Source organism: Danio rerio, chromosome 17 (genome assembly GCF_052040795.2).
Source record: "Danio rerio strain M-AB ecotype USA chromosome 17, GRCz13ab, whole genome shotgun sequence".
NCBI lineage: Eukaryota > Metazoa > Chordata > Actinopteri > Cypriniformes > Danionidae > Danio > Danio rerio.
The window spans coordinates 30,660,327-30,682,557 of record NC_141037.1 but is presented as its reverse complement, the minus strand read 5'-3'; the positions used below and the strand labels follow the sequence as shown (position 1 = coordinate 30,682,557).

Here is a 22,231-nt window from a genome sequence, read left to right as displayed (position 1 = left end):
AATCTGTCTGGGTTTCTTTCTTCTGTTGAACACAAAAGAAGACATTTCAAAGAAAGCTCTAAACACATTGACTGTTTTGCCTAGCCTACTATGGAAGTCAATGGTTATTCGTCTACTTCAAAAATTGTCCTATGTTCAACAGAATAAAGAAACTCATAAAGGTTTATAACTACTTGAGAGTGAGTAAATAATGAGTAAATTTTCATTTTTGGGTGAACTATCCTTTAATGAGTTCACTGTGCTTAACCACAGTCACCCCTTGGATGTAGCTACAGCCAACAAATCTGCGGAATATGTCAATATTGATCAAAGCCTATAATAAATATTTGCAGCACCTTGTCTATCGGTTTAATGATGAAGTAAAGCACTATGTAGAAGGAATAATATTTAAACGATACTAGCAAGGTGTACCTGATAAAGTGGCTTCGCTCCTGCAGGTGTCGCTGGCGTCACGTTTCTGTTTCAACCCAAACAGAGCGAAGAAAACACACGAGCCTGTCAACAAGAGAGCTGTCTGTCAGCGGAAGCAGCAAAAATGTCAACAGATAGCCTTTTTATTAACTATAAAACCCTGTAGGCTTCAGAATCAATGTGAACGTTTCCCGCTGGTAAGTTTTACTGCAACAAAAACTGAAAAGCTAGCGTAAATTGTAGCGTAGATTGTGCTAACTAGAAAACCCAACGTTACCCATCGGTCAGTACAGCTATCTGTATACGATAGTTGTTGTGTTATAGCCTTTGTTATTTATTCCAACCCGCAAATATACCGGTTGAAAGCGTACTGTCCTGCATTACCGTGTTTAGCACGATGAATGTTGAAAAATATGGGAATATGCTCTGTTGTGTTGTATCTGAGGCGTGGTTAATGTTATTAATATTGACTTGTGGGTGTGTTCACTATTTAGTTCACTAAACAGATGTTTGGACATGTGACGTTGGAAAGATCAATAACTAGCTTTGTTTCTGACTGTCCACATGATTGAAATAAGCAATAAAACACAGCAACCTCTTTTATTATGATCAACAGAGGATAATCGTTAAATAATCTTGTATTCTGATAATTTTTATGTAGAGATTTGCGCAGCAGTGGGAGCACAGATCCACGGGTGATCATGGCCACCAATCCAGCAGCGCTGCCCTTGAGGGAGTTCTGCCCGCTCTACTATCTTCTCAATGCCATCCCTGCTAAGGTCCAGAAAGGTTTCCGTTCAGTGCTGGTCTACTTGACTGCACTGGACAGCAACAGTGATTATATAGCCATTGGCAGCAGCATCGGCATGCTGTACCTCTACTGCAGAAGAGTAAGTCAGATGAACAAATACAATTTAGAGGTAAGTCTGCTTTCCGCTTCCTCATTTCTGCACACACTGTTGATCTTGTGATTTTGTGCAATACTTCTTTATAATGTTCTTTAATAGGGCAAATGTGAGGCTATAACTGCTGTGAAGTTGCTGAGTTGTTTTGATGATCTTGTGGCTGTTGGGACAGCATCAGGCCGGGTTGCTTTCTTTCAGCTTGTGTCACCATTGCCTGGAAGAAATAAACAGGTACAGGTTTCATCTCTCATTACAGTTTTCAATTAAGACTTTCATTAACTAAATAGCTGATTTAATATTTTATTTCTATTGAATTCCTTTTTTTTTTTTTTTTACTTATTATGGTACTCTATTTATTAATTTTTACATCATATACTTCTATATTTTTATTTAATTCAATTAATACTGGATTTTTCCCTAACTCCAAAACTGGGGGTTTTAAAAAACTCTCATATGATTATTATTTATTATACATATCAATAATATAAAATATATATGCAGCATCAGTATTATTATTCTGTATATTATTGCATAACTTTATTTAAGGTCTGTTGAGGAAAAGCATTGATAGACTTGTCGAGTTGATAATGTGATTATGTTGTGTTGTTGCAGCTGAGAAGGTTTGATGTGGTGGGTTTGCACAAAAGCACAATTACTGCATTAGCGTGGAGTGCTAATGGCATGAAACTCTTCTCTGGTGATGATAAAGGGAAGGTGGTGTACTCTGCTGTGGACCTGGACCAAGTAAGCCTTTAATAAGAAATTGATTGGAACTGTTTCAGGCACCGCGAAAGGCAATGATGCATTACATTTTAGGATAAAAGTATTTTTGACCTTGGATGGAGTTAGAAAGATTTAAGACAGGATTATGAGGTCATGTTAACAACTTTGAGTTACTGTATTATGACTGAATCTCTGAATATGTGTGTACATTGTTTCTTTAGGGAGTCTGTAATCCAGTGGTCCTCTTTGAAGAGCCTACAGCAATAGTACAGTTAGAATATAGTCAGAAGGTACTTCTGGTTTCATCCTATCAACGCTCAATGCTTTTCTACACACAAGAGCAGTCGCATCAGCAGCTGGGCAGTAAACCACGTAAAAGGTACAGCATCTTCAGTTGATGAAGATGCTGTAAAATCTTCAGCATCTGAAGATTTTACAGAGATCTATTATTGTCAGGGTTGAACTACTGAGTTTTAGCTCTATTTTTGATATGTCTTCCTTTTTATAGCAATGGCAAGTTTGGAGCCTGCTTCCAGCCAGCTCTGTGCAAGCAGAGTGATCTGGTGGTTTATGCAGCCAGGCCGGGGTTACGTCTGTGGAGGACAGATGTGCGAGGACGTGTCGGGGAGACTCATGTCTTAAAGCCCCTTTTTAATCAAGATGTACCTCACTTTGAGCTGTTCCCACGCTCAGGTCCCACTGGTGGATACAGACCTTCAGAAAGACAGTTGGGAATGATCAGCTGCTTCCTGAAGGAGGGCTGGGTCCTCAGCTGGAACGAATATAGTGTTTATGTTGTGGACTGCACCAATCAGGTGTGAATGGACACTTTTGGATTTATTTTATTTGCATAATTGAAATGTTGATAATGGAATATAGAATGATTTGGGCTGTCGTTTTGTTTGCTTACTAAGGTCATCATTGGAGGACTGGAAAGCAGCGGAGATATAGTGTCTGTGTCATGCACTGAGAATGAAATTTTCATTCTGAAAGGAGACCGGGACATTTTGAGGATCTCAAATTGCCCTGAGGGATTGGTTTCCAACTGTGAGTTGCAGTTCTGATGCCATAATGGCAGTTTTGTCATTCACTTCGTTCTATCAGCACTACTCTGATATTAAGGAAAAGGCACTTTTGCCCTTGGCACGTTAATAACTGCAGTGTTTTTAATCAGCAATATTAAACAACAATATATTGTTGTTGATTCAACAACAAGCTTTCTGGATTACAAGAAAAGTTGACATTTATTTTCTTACCAGGTAAACTACTGCTCAAAAGTCAGTATGTTTTTGCCATTTTTTTAAATAACAGAACATAAATAAATAAATAAAATAAATGTATTCTAAAGGCCAGGGAGTTCTTCAAAGTGTTTAATAAAGGGGGACCATTTGTCTAGGAACTTGCATTTCGAGCCTCGAGTCATGTATTTAATCTTTTCCAATTGAATGTAAGGCATCACTTCATTTATCCAGCCAGTGTGTGTTGGAGGGTCTACTCTTTTCCACTTGAATAATATTAAATGTCTTGCTAGTAGTGTAGTGAAAGCAACATTTGTTCATAATTAATGCAAATAAAATGTTGTGCTGTTAAATTAAAATCTAAAATCTGCCATTGATGGCCCCAAAATGTAGGTGACATTAATTGATTTATGTTCAAGATGGCATAAAGTACTGAATAGTATCAGCAACCAAGCTGGATTTTTACAGAAATATGCTTTCAAGTTTAAATTAATTGTAAATGACTCCATTAATGAATTGTAGAATGAATCCATTAAGGAATTCTATTAATACCAATAGTGTCAACAAACCTCTTATGTTCAAATTTTGTTTGAAAAGCATATTTAAATATTACTTGACAGTTAAGAGCCACTGTGTCATAACTATCTTTTCTTTTCCTCCTCAGTATTAGACCACTCCTACCGTTTTACATCTCCTCTTTCCCCTCCCACGATTTTGCTGCCTCCTAATGGGGCTGTGGAAACCGCTCAACCAATCAGAACTATGCCTATCATCACGGAGCAGGACACTCAGGCCAGTCCCAGCTCAGAAGAGGTGCATGATGGGGTAGAGGAGTCAGAGGAGGTGCAGGAAGAGCAGCATCTTGAGGAGTTCAGTCATGCGGTTGAGGCTCTGGAAGTGGCAGAGGACTTGGAGCAGCAGCGGGCCAGTCTAGGTACAGTAGAGTCCCGCAGCCGCAGCAGCTCTATCACTTCATGGGACAGTGCGCAGGGCATGTTCACCACCACTGAGGCCTCTGCTTCAGAGCTCTCCTCCAGCAGATATAGCACCATCACCCAGGAAGACTTCCAGCAGGAGCTTGTGGTCAAGGCCATCAAGCTGAAAAAGAAAGGCAAGAGGAGACGACAAGGTAAGCAGTTGAGATCAGACAAAAGCAGATTTCGCAGAAAGAATAGTAACATTAATGAACAATCATTCTATAATGCCTTTCCTAAATGTAATCATTGGCACTTGCCCAGTATGGAAAATTATGTCAATATGGTCTATAAATGAGATGATGTGTTGATCATGAGGCTGCAATAACTAACTTGTTTGCCGGGAGTGCAAGTAATAGGATCTGGTCCGCAGTCTGGTCAGTGTTATCAGTTTGAAATTGCGATTACAGTGAGAAAGTGAGTGGGTACTGTGTCCAATGTGGTTGAAAAGCCTGCTAATTGCCTGATATCAGTGTTGTGAATTTGTAGTTGTTTAAGCTTCCCAATAGGTAGCACAATACATAAGAATTTGTTCTCAATAAGCTTATGGATCTGGTGAATGCAGAAACCCTGTTTGGAAACCATGTCCATGAACCAGGTGAAGTAGCCTGTAAACATAATGTATACGTTTATAAGGATATAAAGTAACTGAGCCTTTTAATCAGAATAATGTTAACCGTTCAGACCTGAAGTAGACACAATATACGCCTGACTGATATTGATTCTTGGTCGGGCTCGTGTCCGATCCCCCTATCTTTGTCGTTGGTTTCTTTGCTGGCTCTGCCAAGGTGTTGATTTTGATTTAGCTATTGGCTAACTCCATCTAGGCTATGATTAAAATATGTGATGTATGTTATAAAGCAGATTGCGCTGTTCCACTAATAGGCATTTCTATATATGTCTAGATCAGGGGTGTCCAAACTCGGTCCTGGAGGGCTGATGTCCTGCAGATTTTAGCTCCAACTTGTCTCAACACATCTGCAAGGATGTTTCTAGAAAACTTAGTAAAGCTGCGGTCACACTAGAGTTTGAGCTTGCGAAATTCTGTCGTACGGCGCTGTGAAAAGAAACGGGATTAAACAAGATAATTAGACATTTAAAAAGGAAGCGATTTGTTTATATTTTAAATTTCTGTCCAGAGAGTTCATGTTTTGATCTTCGATTGGTCTTACGCAGTCAAATGATGCGATTTCGCAGGTCCGAGTTCACCTAGCCTGAACCTTGCAATGTAGCTAACTGTGAAACTTGTCGCACAAGCTTGCGTTTCCGGTCTGATGCATTCACGCCCGTATGAATGGAAATCAATGGCAAGAAAAGTGGGTGACCACAGCTTTAGAGCTTGATTCTCTAGCCCAGGTGTGTCTGATTGGGGTTGGAGCTAAACTTTGCAGGACACTTTGCCCTCCAGGATTGAGTTTGGACACCCCTGCTCTGGATGGTTCCACTGGCAGGGGGTGAGTGGTGCAGCCTGAATACCTAAAGTTGCAAGCTTGAATTTAGACAACAGCGGGACAAGAACAAGAGCAGTAGATTTCATCTATTCAAGAGTTGTTCTACAACTATTTTAGAGACATTATTTTAAGATTGAACAACTTGTTGTCTCGTTCTGCACACTGTAAAGTTTTATGAGTTTAAAAAGACACAGAGTCACCAGTGATTTTGCATCTACATTTGTACTGTATAATATCATCACACTTTTCTCAGCTTCTCCAGTAATGGACACAAACAAAATAAAAATCAGTATGGGTTTTATTTTATTGCAAGTGACCTCTAGTAAGAGCCTCAGTAATATCAAATGATGTGGTGTATAAATTTGATTATATCAATCCACTGATGTTCTCCATGTTTTTGTGTAACTGTAGAGAGTGGGAATCGCATGAACGAGCGCAGCAGTTGGTCGGAGAGCATTTTCAGCCAGGACGGTGCAGGCAGTGACGTTCTGAACACACCCATGAGTGAACCACCTTCTGATCACACCAGCCTCCTTTGCAGCAGCCTTGACCTGGATGGAGAATACCACAGTTCAGATGCCTTTCCCATTCAGAGCCCATCAGAGCCCTTGCTGAACCAAGAGCCATGTCTGGTTGCGGTTAACCAAGCAGCACAGACCTCACCACCTTGCCCCGCGTCTCTGACACTAGACATGGAGTGTCAGGTGTACAGTGAAAATGTGTTTGCTGAAAATGAGCAAATCGCAGCTACACCTGATGTAGACATGCTGCTGGAATGTACCTTCTCGTACATGCAGGCATCTGACGAGCAGGACATCATGAAGGAATATGTGAAGGAGCACAAAGATGTCCTGGAGGATTCAGAGGAACATTTTAAGCAGAGTTTACATGAGGACTTTAATTTGGACTTGTCTTATGATCCCATTAGGCCGCTGGGTTACTCCCCTGAGCCTGAGCCATCGCCATCTAGTGACGAGGAGGACATCTATGCTCATGGAGTTCCATCCAGTGCAAGTCTTGGGGATGGACTGAATGCTCTGAGCTTGCAGAGCTCATCTGCTGAGCAGAAGGAGGATGAAGAGACACAGCTCCTCAAAGCTGACCAGGTCAGAGAGCATATCCAATTAAGAGACCTACTTGGTTACCTTTACAATTTATAAGGCTGTGTAATATACACTACTGTTAAAAGAGTTTTAAAAGAGATTTCATATGTAATCATGAAAATGAGGGTAAAAACAATAACAGAATGATGATGGAGCTAAATTTTCTACTGAATTACTTCAGGTGCCATATTTAAATGGTGCTACTATAACCTTTTTTAAATATTTATTTTTAGTGATTTTGCTTTTATTATGACAGGACCAGTAGCTAGATCGGAAATGAAGTTGAAGACAGACTAACGGGCTGCGATTGGAAAAGGCCTGAAATGCATTGGCAGTATATGTCAGTAGGGTTTGGCTGCAGACTGCAAGACAGGCGTAGCATGAAGGGGCCTTAGGGGCTTGTAGTATGTTAGAGGTGTAGGAGCATGTCAAAACTATGTTGTCAGCAAGATGGCGCTGTACATCAGTTATTAACGGCTACACCTAATCCACACCTAAACCCTAACCATCATAGTAAATGAATGTATATAATCATACATCAAATGAATTGGTTGTGGATAATTTTGAAGAAAACTCATGAAACATTTGATTAATATGCTCTCAGGTAAGTATTTCCGCCATCTTGCCAAGAACATCTCGTTGTGACATCTCACATGGTTCAATGGGATCTCAATAACTGCAAGTTACGCCTTTAACTTAATACAAGTTACGCCCCTTCTTCTTGCGCCCTCGTCTTGCAGTATGCAGACAGACATATGCATAAGGTATATGCACACATTGCAGCTTTATAAATAAAATATTTAAAAAACTTGGCCAACCCCAAAATGGTAGTTTGAATGGTAGTGTATATGTTGTTGACAGTCTTTATGAGAATAACCTTATATAGCTTAGAAAAGTAGATGTGTTATTGTTTAGAGCATTTATTTGCAGGAAATGAAAACAGATCATGTTTAATTGTTGGGAAATAATATGTGTATATACTTATTTTACATTTACAGATATGAAGTATTTATTTTTTCCTTGGTTTGCAGTTGGCTGAAAGTTGGATGGGTTATAGTGGGCCTGGCTGTGGCATCTTCAGTCTAGTGGTGACTGATAGGTACATCTGGTGTCTGGACTTTAAAGGAGGCCTTTTCTGTAGTGGTCTTTCTAACGGTGGCTTGAACTGGCAGAAATTTGAGGAGAATGTCCATCAGGTTGCTCTGTCTCCATCAGGTAAAGGGCAAACACTTGATGTTAAATAAACATATCAATTATTAGTACACGGTGTCCTCTACTAAGCAGTTTACAGCATTGTCCCAAATTGTACTAACAAACAATACAAAGCAGTCAGCGAGGTCTGCATTCTGCAATAATATTTTGAAATCTTACATTCTTACTATATTTTTGTCCAAATGAATAAACATAAGAGATTTTCTTCAAATCTGTTGGTACCAAACATAGTCAGCAACATTAATGTTTATTTGAGTTATTACTTAAATTTTGTTTAGTACAAAAGTACCATTTTGATCTGACTTTGGTGGGCTTTTAGGCTCATTGTTGTGGAAGGTGGAGCAGAAGACCATGACTGCGTACGCTTGTGGGAAAGTGACAATCAAGGGAAAGAGACACTGGTACAAAGCTCTGGATGACACCGCATTCGTGGCACTTGGTGATGACACTGCCTGGATTATTCGTACTAATGGAGACCTGTACATACAGACAGGTATGAGAGAGAAAACCTCACATTGCAATGCAATATGTATTTAAGAATCATGAAAAGATTGTAATCGAGTAAAAGATTAAAAAAATGCAAAGATAGTCTACTGGTTGGACAAAAAGTCCCCATCTCAAAACTCTTAACATTACCTGAACCAGATGCTAACCATAAATTTGTGTATATTTAGAAAATATTTATTTGAAGTAAAAATGTATATTTACTTCAAAGAAATGACACATCACCACAGACCACAGTGAGAAATCTGCTTCCTGTTATTGCACTGTTTGACCGCTGTGTGGTGCTGTATGTCTTTGAAAAGAACCTCATTCTGTTTGTTCAAAAGATAACTCATTGTCTACTTACATATATTGTTCCAGAACCATGTTATTTCTAACATTCTGAAATTTTATTTCTTCCATGAATCTTAAAAGGCTATTTACGTTTTTTTATGCCAAAACGTCGAAATAATAACAATGTGCAAAAGCACTACAAACCCTAATAAAATTATTACAGCAGTGGTTCTCAAACTGTGGTACGCGGACTTCCTTCTTGTGGAGGAATCAAATATGTCATATGTACATGCTATGTATATTTCAAAATTTATCAAAAATAATTTATATATGAATATGACATATAATAATATTCATTATATGACACATAGCCTATATATTTACGAGGTCCTGGCAACATTTTCAGGTGTGGATTAATTGGCTAATATATGTTTATACTTTACATTTAAGTATAGCACTTTTCTTTTGACCTTAAGCACATTTTAATTTAAATGTTGACATTTTTAGTTAGTTTTTTTACATATAAGCACAGTACACGTGTTAACGTTCAGTATGTTTAAAGTGGCTGACAATAATAAATGTTCTTAATAATCTGAATTAATCTGCCACGTTTTTGAACTGTGCAGAACTGTAGCTGCTTTACTGGGCTTACTACGCTACTGTATTTCAATACTGCTCATTATAATGGTACTTGGAGAGACAAATTTTTTCTGAGGTGGTACTTGATGAAAAAAGTTTGGAGATTTACTGGACACTGAATTTAACTGACTTCAGTACAACAGTGTAATTGAATGGACGAACCCTCCCAAAATTTATTGTGTAAATTATTTAAATTACACTTTCGTTTTTGAAAAAGTATTTCTTTAAATATTTCCAATATAACAAAAGCAAAAGTAAAATCACATGCCATTTTTTGGTATAATCATTGTAGGTGTGTCCTTGTCACAAATTCTTTTGTCCCTGTGGCATGCAACTTTGGGCTAAACACTGCTTTTGCATTATGCAATAATGAAGAATATAATAGGCTAGACTCATTCTCGCTTTACCTGTTACCTGCAGCTCTTTTAAGGCAAGGCAATGCAGGTGAATTAGGAAAATGAATCAACTAATGATTGTCACTGTACATCCCCAATAAAATGTTGAATGCAAACAATTTTTTGTAGTACGCTGTTTCTAAAGTGTTAGATATGCACAATAGACATTATCTGATTAAATATACACCAATTTGCATACATTTATAGCACAAAAATATGAACACCAGATAAAATCAAGTTCAAAATTCTTGTTTGCTCTTTTTTTGACAGTCAAATGTTTTTAACAGAGGGTGTTTTGAGATGTAATTCAAAAAGACTGAACTAGAAAAAAGTGTACACAAAGGTAAGGAAAAATTATATATCAAATATAAACTGTGTTATGAACTTATACCTCCGTTTAAGCTTTCAGAATACATGTGCTGCTGTAGTGAAAATTTAAAGCTTAGTGCAGGAGAAAAAATGATAAAATGGCCTTTAAAAATAGTATATAATTGAGTTCTACAGACACAAATTAATTATGTGCAACAAAAGACACCTTTAAAAGTGTATCACCTCTAACCTAAATCCTTAAAACTATAATAAATACATGATAAACATAAAAAACTAATTATTATAAACCCACTATTGGCAGTTTCTGGGTTAACTGTGAATTGAAACCTTTACTAGAAGTGTAAAACAGCTGGATTAGCACTGTGCATGTGTGTCTTCAGGGCTGAGTGCGGACAGGCCATGTGCGAGATCAGTGAAGGTGGACTGTCCGTGTCCCATGGCACAGATGGCAGCTCGGGGCGGTGTGGTGTGGGCACTGAGCGAGCAGAGGGGTGTGTTTTACAGAGAGGGTCTCAACAGCTACTGTGCAGAGGGGGAGCACTGGAAGTATGACACTGTCAGGTATGTTTATCAGCCTCATTTTCTGTTAGCAGCTTGCTAAAAGTAAAGCAACCATTCTCTAATAGGTTTAATTCAGCACCCAGATTTTACATGGGAGTCAGGTTGCCATTTAATCCAGGATAAAGGTTCTATCCAGTTTATTTTGCAATGCCAAGCTTTTTCATTGAATGTGTAAATTACTGTGGAGTAAACTATGTTTCTACTGTATTTTATCATACAATTCAAAACTTTATTATCATGATAATCCAATATGTAAAGTATATGCAGCTTTCATAAATGTAGCATAGAGGATGTACTTTACACTGCTTCTCTGTATGTCTACATATCCAGCTAAATGACAGTAAAGCTCACTTGACTTAGTTAAATATGATAGCAAATACCAGCTTGGGATATCAAGGCATATACAAATTGAAGCTTTGCACATTTAAGTTACCAAAGTATGCATCAGCTCTTAAAATAGCTGGATAGCATAACAGCTTTTGAAAAAGTAGACAATAATGTTCCTAAATACATTATAATTTGTATCTCATGGATACCTGTAGTTGTACATGTAATATTAATGAATTACATGTACTTACAATGAGGTTACATTTTAGTTTAGCGCATTTAAACTAAACTTTAGCGCAAAATTCACTGTTGTTACCACATGTAACGTGTCCCCAGGACATTGTAAATTAAAGTGAATTTAGTTTTTGATATCACTTATGCAAGTAGTAACTTATCAAGTTGGAGTAATTTATTCAAAGGTTTCTCAAAAACTCAACAGTCTTGTTTTAAAGCAAAGTTGACACTTTTTCATTTGTTTTAATTTAGGACATTTGCCTGTTACTTTAAATAGATCTGTTAATCATTATTGAATGACTACATCTTGTTGACCTATTTGTTTGAGTTTGATTAAGCCTATTTATCTTATTATTATAGCAATGTACAAATATAGAGTTACAGTAGTTGCATTTTATTGTTTGCATATAGCATTGTTTTGTTTATAGATCAACTCATTTTGGGTCACAATCTACAAATTGAGAACCACAAAATTAGTGAATGGCTTATATACGGCCTGTTGGACCCTGAGAGCATTGAGTTGTTGCATGTGTGTGTCCATAGTGAGAGCCAAGGTCTGGAGCCTATCTGTATTGCTCTGGGTGAGAACAACACTGTCTGGGCTTTGGACACCAGTGGAAACCTATGGTTCAGGACAGGGGTGACTGCTAAAAAACCCCAGGGTGAAGATGACCACTGGTGGCAGGTACATATTGTAACATTCAAATGCACAATATATCCTCCTCCAGAGCTGATCAGTTTTTACAGCGAGTTGTTTAACACCCTCTCTGTAGACAAATCACACATTTTTGGTGTAAAAATGCTAATTATTGCTAGAGCTCCAATTTCAAGGCTAAAACTATTGTTTTCTTGTAAGAAAAGATTTGGATTTCCTTACGTAATTCTTGCGAAAATACAAAGCTTGACAAAGTTGTTGTCCTTCGGTTTTTATTTAGGTGAGCATCACAGACTATGTGGTGTTTGATCAGGGCAGTCTTTTCCAGACTCTGATCCAGGCCACTCAGACCGTGGCCACAGTCACCAGAGCTCCAGTAGAGCGGGTAGCTGAACGTCTGCGTGTGGCCTTCCTCTCCCAGCACTCCCAGTGCCAACCCAGCCTTATCAGTGTCAACACCAGTGGTGTCTGGATTGCGTCTGGACGTAATGAGTTCCACGTTGCCAAAGGCAGCCTTATTGGTATAAAACTTTTAGCTTTTTTTTTTTTTTAAAGTACTACAGAACATGATACACATCATGGATCACAGCCTTTCATTCATTCATTCATTTTCTTTTCGGCTTAGTCCTTTTAATAATCCGGGGTCACCACAGCGTAATGAACCACCAAATTATCCAGCACATGTTTTACACAGCGGATGCCCTTCCAGCTGCAACAAACAGCTCTGGGAAACATCCACACACTCCCATTCTCAACAATACACTACAGACAATTTACAGACACTACCTACTGTGCCACTTCGTCGCCCCACAGCCTTTCAGTTATAGTTTATTCAATTCAGCCCCCCCAGGATTTCTGGATTCTTAAAAAATGCTACAGATCTTAAAAATGCTGCAGATGAGCACATGCTTTTTAGTGGCATGTCTTTAACCAGTTTATGTTATCAACAGTGCCTTTAATCTGCATAAAAGTTGCCTTTGCACAGCAAACATCTCCAAAATAAATGTTAGATAGAACAATTGAAGGCGAAGCTGAATCACATGTAAATTGACACTGACTGTTGTTGGTGGTAATAGAACAGTGTAACTATAGCAGTTTCCAGGGTTATCCTGTAAACACAGCAGGCTGCACTAGTTACTGGCATTGTTTGTCACTTAGAAAGGAAATCAAACTGTTTTTTTAAAAGGTTTTCAAATAATCATTCAGAGATTTTCATTCATTATGGTGTCTATTAAAACAACACAGAATGCTTAAAACCATAATATTAGTTTTTATTTTTCATCTGTACTAAAATGTCAGAAAAGATATCTGGCAATGTCATACTGTTATGATTAATATGTTAAAGTTCTTTTTTTGTTTTAATATAAAATTTCTAATTTGTTCTTAACCCTGAACAAGCTGATATAAATGGTAGTCTGAAAACCTTTTTATATATATACAACATTAAACAGGGCAACGCAGTGGCGCAGTAGGTAGTGCTGTTGCCTCACAGCAAGATGGTCGCTGGTTCAAACCTCAGCTCAGTTGGCGTTTCTGTGTGGAGTTTGCATATTCTCCCTGCGTTCGCTTATTTCCTCCGGGTGCTCCGGTTTCCCCCATAGTCCAAAGACATGCGGTACAGGTAAATTGGGTAGCCTAAATTTTGTGTGTGTGTGTGTGTGTGTGTGTGTGTGTGTTTGTGTGTGTTTGTGTGTGTTTGTGTTTGTGTGTGTGTGTGTGTGTGTGTGTGTGTGTGTGTGTGTGTGTGTGTGTGTGTGTGTGTGTGTGTGTGTGTGTGTGTGTGTGTTTGTGTGTGTGTGTGTGTGTTTGTGTGTGTGTGTGTTTGTGTGTGTGTGTGTTTGTGTGTGTGTTTGTGTGTGTGTGTGTGTGTGTGTGTGTGTGTGTGCGTGTGTGTGTGTGTGTGTGTGTGTGTGTGTGTGTGTGTGTGTGTGTGTGTGTGTGTGTGTGTGTGTGTGTGTGTGTGTGTGTGTGTGGATATTTCCCAGAGATGGGTTGTGGCTGGAAGGGCATCCACTGTATAAAAACGGCAACAAAAAAAAAAGGGACTAAGCCGACAAGAAAATGAATGAATGAATGAACAACATTAAACAATATATATAAAATGTTTGCTTATGCATTTCATATATTTAATGTGCCAAGATTTCTTCTAAATATTTAGAAAATGTAAAATTTTTATAAGATTGCTTAAAATTCCAGTATGGCTGTCTATTTGATTGCATGTGTAAAATCAACCCATGCACACAGGTTCAGTTACTCAATGTCTGTGCACTTTCTCTTCAAAAGTTAGAGTACGGCCAGACAGAATCTGCAGATATTTTTTGCTATTTCTGTGCAGAATTTTGTAAAAAAATAAAATAAAATAAATATGTGGATTTATGCTTTATAATGATTTGGGGAGTATCGTAACTAAAAACTTAAATATAAAGTAAAAAAATAATACCTTTTTATCTTTTATTTAATGTTTATGATGCAAATCCAATTAGATCAACTTATTTGGTAAACTAAGCAAGTCTTTCATGTAATATATCTACTAAAAGACAGACAATATTACATTACAAGCTGTATTGTGAATAAATCAAAATAACATTTTTTCACATATTTATTTACACAAATAAATTAATTATTTTTTATAAATTATCAATGATAGGCTAAAAATCTGTGCATTTCTGTGCACACAGATTCCATACGGGCCGAGTTATCAAAAATAAAATGTGTTTTTACGGTTTTTAAACTAGAAATGTGCTCATATTTTAATCTCCTCACATCAAAGTGGATGTCTGAAAATAACTTATTGTTCATTTTAATCCAGGGACATATTGGAGGAGCACTGTACCCAGAGGAACTGCCTCTGCCACTAAATGGGCCTTTGTGTTCTCCTCTGCTGTTCCAGCCAAAGAGGGTCTGTACAGTAATAATCCTGTCTTTCGCTTCACCTTACACCTGTTCATTATTTGTTGTCTGGCAGAAGCAGTAAAAATATTATTGCTCTTTGGCTGCACAGTTCAAATCTGTATCATCATTCATGTTAATTTGTCTCCACAGGCAGTTTCCTTTGGTTAGGTCAGAGCAGGAAAGACCTGTTCTGTATTTGGGACCAGGATCTTCAGATGCGACCCTTCACTATTCAGTTTCCTCCAGACGTGGAGATGATGCAGCTCTCTGCCTGCCGTGATGCATTGTGGGGTTTAGATCACTACGGTCGTGTCCACATTCGCACTTTATCAGCCAGCTGCTCTACAGGAATGCACTGGTCATTACTGGACCTCAGTCAGCTTGGTGAGAGACTTTTCTTTCTATAGATAATAGTTTTATCAGTGGATCACATGCTGGCTAAATTTAAAGTGAGAACACCAACCCCCCTCCAGCAATGCTATACAGAAAATACATTATATTTGGATTTTTAAATGCATTTGACGTGACGTGACATGATAATACGTTACTTTATGTTGCTTTCATGAAGCTAATTTGCATTGTGTATAATGCAACATTAATCACCTTCCACGGTTCAACTACAAAAAACTAAATTAGATTTAATTTTTTTTTATTGATTTTTTTACTGCTCCATAAAAATGTTTTGCATTGACTCAAACGAGCATTTGTATTAATGTCTCCTGCTCACCAATACTGCATTTATTTTAGAAAAATTATGTTGTTGAAACAAATTTCACTTGGTATAGTTTGTATCTTAATTTTGGTGGAGTTATATACAAAATAAACAAGAAGATTTGAGGTGAAGTTCAAAACAAGGTCTGCTTATATGCTTCAGCGCCAAACCCCAAACTGGTCTGTTAAATACAATATTGATGTAAATAAAATTACTGTGAAATATTCAGTTTCAGAGTAGCCTATATTAGGCGAAATCATTTTCTGTTAATGACAATCCATATTGGACCCGTCAGTTTAACTTTTATTCATTTAATCAACTACTTTAACCACAAGGAGCCAGGCTTTACAAACTATTCACCGCACTCAAAGTATTCCCCTCAGAAGAAAAAACTAAGTCAGATGGATGAGAGAACAGAAACTCATTGTGTGAATAATTTTGCACACCCAGTGCATGAATGAAGTGATTGATGAATCGAGCAGCCCTCCAGTATCTGCGGACACTTTCAAAAATTAGCAGCACAAGGGGAAGAAATCAGTGCGTTGAGGATCTGTCCAATGTTTTATGAGCCTTTTCAAATTGATCATTTCAGGTAGGCCAACTTTGTGTGTGAAGAGCAGGTAATGACCCTCTCCAGTGTTGCTAATGCGATCTGCTGATCTAAGCAATTAACTCCTTGTTGCATGTCAAATTGAACCCATTTAATGCAAAACTAAATGCATTTCTACACTGATTATTTATATAATCAGTTTTTCGTGTCGTCATGAACGCAACACGCAGCTTGAATTGTGATTGAATGGAGAATGATTGACAGGCGCAACGGCGGGAAGCGCTGAATTGAACATGAATTTATCACTTGAATATTTATCTCTGCTTCACATTAAACTATAGAATAGCTTCAAAACATTTGGGATATGGTAGGCCTACATGACAACTTTCTAGTGCCTTATAGGCTACCTTCATGACTTTTGGCTAATAAATTACACAGAACAAATTTGGATCGGTACCAGCTGGCCGATACCCAATTTAGCAAAAAAAAAATGTGGTATTGAACCAATGTTCAATCCAAGTATCAGGATCGGTGCATTCCTAGTTTATTATATAAACTGCAGTGAACTAGTAAATTATAAAATATTGTTTAATTATGGTATTATTAATGTAATCAATTTAATATTTAATTTTTTTCCTGTTATTTACTGTTATTTCTACCGAGACCTGGAAGTGACTTGATGGTGGGAAAAAAATGGGTGGAAGAATAAAAAAATTAGTGGATGAAAAAAACAGTGTTTTTGCGTTCCCTCAACACATTTTTCCACAAACACTTCCCGTTCACTACATACATGTCCACCCTCCCGTTTTTGCCGGGATTCTCCCATATTTTACCATTCTATCACTATTACCCTATGATTAAGTATTTTTCCATATTTCTCATATATTTTTATCTTGAAAGCACATTAAAATTAATATAAAAACTTTCTTTTTATTGAATCTGTTTGTCGATCATCGGCCTTTCTATGCAACCTCTGGGTCAGTGAATGCATGTATTAGCACTGACTGACAGACGAGCTCTATATGATAAACTGATCCCAGATCAGCTTTTGTACATGCCACTTAACGTGACATCTTTGTTATCAAACAAGTGAAGAGCAGCAAATGAATCTCTCTTGTTTTGTCTGATAACAGAGGTGCACAGATCTATAATGAAAGAACTCGATTACTATAGAAACTGTTTTTGCTCATTAAAGAGACATTTATTTGTGTTTAAAAAAACACGCAGGATGTGTATGTGCATGTTTATATATTATAAAATGTATTTGCCTGTTTAAACACGCACACGAATCCCAAAGTGTCCTGTACTTTCACTTCTCTTTAAATGGCGTGCACAGAAGCTGATCTGGGATCTGGTTATCATATGGAGCGCGTCCATCAGTAAGTGCTTATACAGAGGCCGCATATGAAGGGCCATGATCGACACACAGCTTTAATGGAAAGAATTTAGACATTTTTATATTAATTTCAATGTGCTTTTAAGTTTAAAACTATATGAGAAATATGGGAAAATACTTAATGATAGGATGATAGTGGGATAGAATGGTAAAATACAGGAGAATCCTGGCAAAAACTGGAGGGTGGACATGTAAAGTGAACAGGAAGTGTTTGTGGGAAAACTGTTTTGCAGGATAATGCAAAACATCTTTGCAAGTGAACGCAAAAACTAAAAGATAAATATTTTCCTATCACTTTTTTTTTTTTCTAAAGTTCAGTTTTTTTTTTTCTTCCACTTATTTTTTCCCCACTGTCACGTCCCTTCTGGGTCTCTGTGTGTTTTAAATTACAATTCATGATTTATTTTTTATTCCAGTCTCTAGTGTCACATGATCCTCCAGACTCATTCTAATATGAGGATTTGGTGCTGAAGATTACTTTTTTATTATTATCCTAATATATCTACCTTATGTTTGTATTATTAAAAATTGTTAATAAAAATATATATATTTTTTTAATTGTAAATAAAACCATTTTTTTTTTATATTTTTCTTAAAACTGTAATGCCTTTCTTTAGAATTCTTTGAATGAAAAAGTTCATCATAACACATTTTTGACCTTTTAACAATTTTTTTTCTGGGTAAAATTAGATCTGTATGTATTCTCAACCAGTTATGTAAGATTCACAAGATGTTTTATTTATTTTTAGTTATTTTACTGACAGCAAGGAAAGGACAATTATCTACCACAGCAATATTGATGTTTTTGTTTGCTTGCTTGCATTCAGTCACGTAGGCATTAGTTAGCACTTTATAGCCATCCTTAAGATGACACGTAATTGAAATAAGTAACTCAAATGCTGCCGCTCTTGAAGGTCTCGAATGCCGTTTGCACTGGTCATATGTGAGGGAATGACGCATGTTGGCCATACCATGTTGAAGACCCTCTCCTGTTTCTCCCAGCTCAGATTCCCTTGTCTCCTGGCTGTCCACGCGCTCTGCAGCCGACCTACTTCTGTCATATTCACACATAACCAGCCCACTCCCACTCAATATTTATTCCTTCTAGACACACTAAACCTTCCCTTTTATGCCTTAATTTCCACATTGAACTGAAATGATTGAAAAGCAGGCCATGTTTCTGTGCATAAATCCTGTCTGTTGCTAAGAGAGCTGTTTATATTTTTAATGCAAGCAGGTGGTTCTTGCATAACGTGTTTTGTAATAAAGCCGGTAAGCTAACTGTCAAAGGTCATGTGATGAAGATCAATCCTTTGGAATTCAATATTGTAGTGATTAGGCTACAGGAATGCATTAAATACACATTTAATCAGTGAAATTTGGTAACAAGACACAATGTCAGGCTCTTCTGAATGCAATCAATGCAGCGTTTCATTGCGAAATGACAATGCAGGCTGATCTAATCTGATTACATCAGACATATTTTAATTACACAGCTTACAATTCAGTGCAATCAGTGTAAGTCATTTGTTTATTGAGTGTGTGTGTGCGTGTGTGTGCGTGTGTGCGTGTGTGCGTGCGTGTGTGTGTGTGTGTGTGTGTGTGTGTGTGTTTGTGCTTTGACAGTATGGAGACACAAATAGGCAGAGGCATGTGATGAAGCAGCTGTAGCTCTGATCGTCTAGGGTTGTTTTCGGGTGGGCGGCAACGTGAAAGATGAGTCTGGGGCAAGTCCTGGGTGTACGAGCATTTTTAGATTGGGTACAGACTGGGCACATGATGTTTTTGGTGCTGTTAGACTTGGCCTGCTAAGATTAGGAAATATACCCTGATCATTAATTGTCTATGTCTATGGTCCTCTCTTTCTTTCTTTCTTTCTTTCTTTTTTTTTGGCGAGTAATTGTGTTTTGGGGGCTTTGCAAAGTAATTGTTTGGTCGGTTTTGGCAGTTAATTGTCTGTTTTGAGGGGATTTGATGATTGATTGTTTGTTTTTTAGGGCTGAATTTTATTGTCAGTTGTGGAAGCTTCTGTGATTAATTGGGAGGCTTTGACTATTAATATTTGATTTTGGGGGGTGGGCTTCATGATTAATTGTTCTTTTTGTGGGCTTTCAAAAATGTTTGTTTGGGTGGCTATGTCGATTAGTTGTCCACTATGTAGATGTGGGGACACTTTGGTAATTGATTGTACATTTTTGGGAGGGTTTACTGAATAATTGTACAATATCACCATTGATTGTTGTTTTTAGTTCAATCATTATATTGTTAATTGACAATTAATTGTACGTTTTGTGGGCTTTACTGATTATTATGCATTTTGGAAGGCTTTGGTGATTAATTGTGCATTTTAAGAGGCTTTGTCAATTAATTGTATGTTTTGGAACTTCAGTAATTGTGCGTTTTGAGGGCTTTGGCGATTAACTGTTCTTTTGGTGGATTCGAACATTAATTGTTCATTTTGGGCGACTTTGCCAAATTATTGTGTGTTTTTGGAGGCTTCGATGATTCATTGTGCGTTTTGAAGGCTTTGGCAATTAATTGTGCGTTTTGGGAGCTTTTGATGGTTAATTGTTCATTTTGGAAGACTGTGCCGATTAATTGTGTGTTTAGCAGGCTTTAACTATTAATTGTTCGTTTTGGAAGACTTTGTCGATTAATTGTGTGTTTTAGGGGCTTCGATGATTGAATGTGCTTTTTAGAGGCTTTGTTGACTAATGGTGTTTTTTGGAGGCTTTGGTGATCAATTGTGCGGTTTGAGAGCTTGTGGTGATTTAATTGTGCGTTTTGGGAGACATTGCCAATTAATTGTGTGTTTTGGGAGCTTTTGGTGATTAATTGTGCATTTTGGAGGCTTTGACCATTGTTCGTTTTGGGATATTTTGAAGATTAATAAGTGTGACTTTGGGGGCTTCGATGATTGATTATGCGTTTTGGAGGCTTTGTTGACTAATTGTGCGTTTTGGAGGCTTTGATCATTAATTGTTCTTTTTGGGAGACTTTGTTGATCAATTGTGTGTTTTTTGGGGATTCGACGATTGTGCATTTTGAAGGCTTTGTTGACTAAATTCGTGTTTTGGAACTTTTGCCGATTAATTGTGCATTTTAGAGGCTTTGACCATTAATTGTTTGTTTTGGGAGACTTTGCCGATTAGTTGTGTGTTTGGGGGCTTTGACATGTTTTGGAGGCTTTGTTGACTTATTGTGTGTTTTGGAGGCTTTGGTGATTATTTTGTGGTTTGGGAGAGATTGTCAGTTAATTGAGCATTTTGGCTTTTGCTATTTGTTTTTCTTTTTGGGGCTTTGACAATTAACGAGCATTCAGACACCAGCAAAGTGGCTGTGAATTTGAAAGCACAAGTAAAATGGCTGACGCATTTTAAACAGTGTCTGCTTATTTCTGTTTATGCAACAGACCCATTTTAGACTCAGGCCTATGGATGGACTTTGTGAGGGTTATTGAAGTTCATCAGGTCCTGTTTGTTGGAAATACTCTATTCTTTAGTTTCTGGATTAGTCTTGTGAACTTTGTTCTGTGCTACATGTTCTTTGGTATGAGTCGTCTCATTTCAGGAAAACTCTTGAAAGCAGAAAAAAGGCCATCCAGTGAAGTGAAGTGAAGCGTCAGCTCTGCTTTATCTAGTTCTCTTAGTAATGAATCAGCACAGTGTGCAAAGAGCTCTTGCGACCAAAGGCCACGGGTGTGACGACATGTAAGCAATCTATTGTTTTCATTCATTGTGTACATCAGGCACCCACAGTGTTATTTTTTTTCTTTTGATTTAGTGTGTTTCATTCTATCTCACCCAGTGAAAGAATGTGAAGCACCACATAGAAGATAAAATGGATGATCAGGTTTTTCAGATTGAAATTGGTTGACTTTTGTATTTTAACATTTATGCTTTAAATTTATATAATTTTATTATATGAGGTGACATATGCAACAGTTTGTTTCGATATTTTTCTTGAGCTGTTTTTCTTAAGACAGTGTCAATGTTCTTATATCTTAATGCAGCTGAAATATAAAAATAATTTCTATAAAAATGTATAAATGAACACATATTGAATAAAATACCATAAATTGAATATAATGTACTGTAGATAATATTCCAAATTATTATAACAATTAGGCAACGCAGTTAAGCAGTAGGTAGTGCTGTCGCCTCACAGCAAGAAGGTCGCTGGTTCAAACCTCCGCTGGGCAGTTGGCATTTCTGTGTGGAGTTTGCGTGTTTATCCTGCATTCGCATGGGTTTCCTCCGGTTGCTCCGGTTTCTGCCACAAGTCCAAAGACATGTGTTACAGGTGAATTGGTTAGGCTAAATTGTCAGTAGTGAATGAGTGTGTGTGGATGTTTCCCAGAGATGGGATGTGGCTGGAAGGGCATCCGCTGAGTAAAAACGTGCTGGATAAGTTGGCGGTTCGTTTTGCTGTGGCAACCACGGATTGATAAAGGGACTAAGCCAAAAAAAATGAATAAATGAATGAATGAATGAATTATAACAATTTATCATTTTGTCCTTTAGGAAAACCTGAATAGCTTTCGATCAACTTTATGCTAAATAAAAAATATATATATTTTTTTACAAATATAATGTAAAGACCTGTCATGGAAAGTGTAACAGACAATAAGGAGACAGTGTGTGTTAGTGTATCACATGTTATGTTAAGATTTGCTATCAAAGTCCTCAGCACAAAGCCCCCATCATGTCCCATGACGTATAAATGTCATGTCAAGGTTTCCCTATC

The 22,231-nt window shown here is 37.5% G+C and overlaps 1 protein-coding gene across 1 annotated transcript in view; it reads left to right on the top strand.

Annotated features, from left to right (window-relative positions):
* Window positions 1-442: 442 nt before the first annotated feature.
* Window positions 443-22,231, top strand: part of tecpr2 (tectonin beta-propeller repeat containing 2) — a 32,779-nt gene continuing 10,990 nt past the window's right edge. The window contains 16 exon segments of the mRNA NM_001045179.3: window positions 443-608; window positions 1,075-1,331; window positions 1,419-1,547; window positions 1,929-2,060; window positions 2,261-2,418; window positions 2,548-2,854; window positions 2,954-3,086; window positions 3,942-4,406; window positions 6,114-6,808; window positions 7,837-8,020; window positions 8,337-8,510; window positions 10,539-10,719; window positions 11,824-11,965; window positions 12,216-12,456; window positions 14,745-14,834; window positions 14,978-15,211. Coding sequence (NP_001038644.3) covers window positions 1,113-1,331; window positions 1,419-1,547; window positions 1,929-2,060; window positions 2,261-2,418; window positions 2,548-2,854; window positions 2,954-3,086; window positions 3,942-4,406; window positions 6,114-6,808; window positions 7,837-8,020; window positions 8,337-8,510; window positions 10,539-10,719; window positions 11,824-11,965; window positions 12,216-12,456; window positions 14,745-14,834; window positions 14,978-15,211 — 3,484 coding nt within the window. The 5' untranslated portion in view covers window positions 443-608; window positions 1,075-1,112.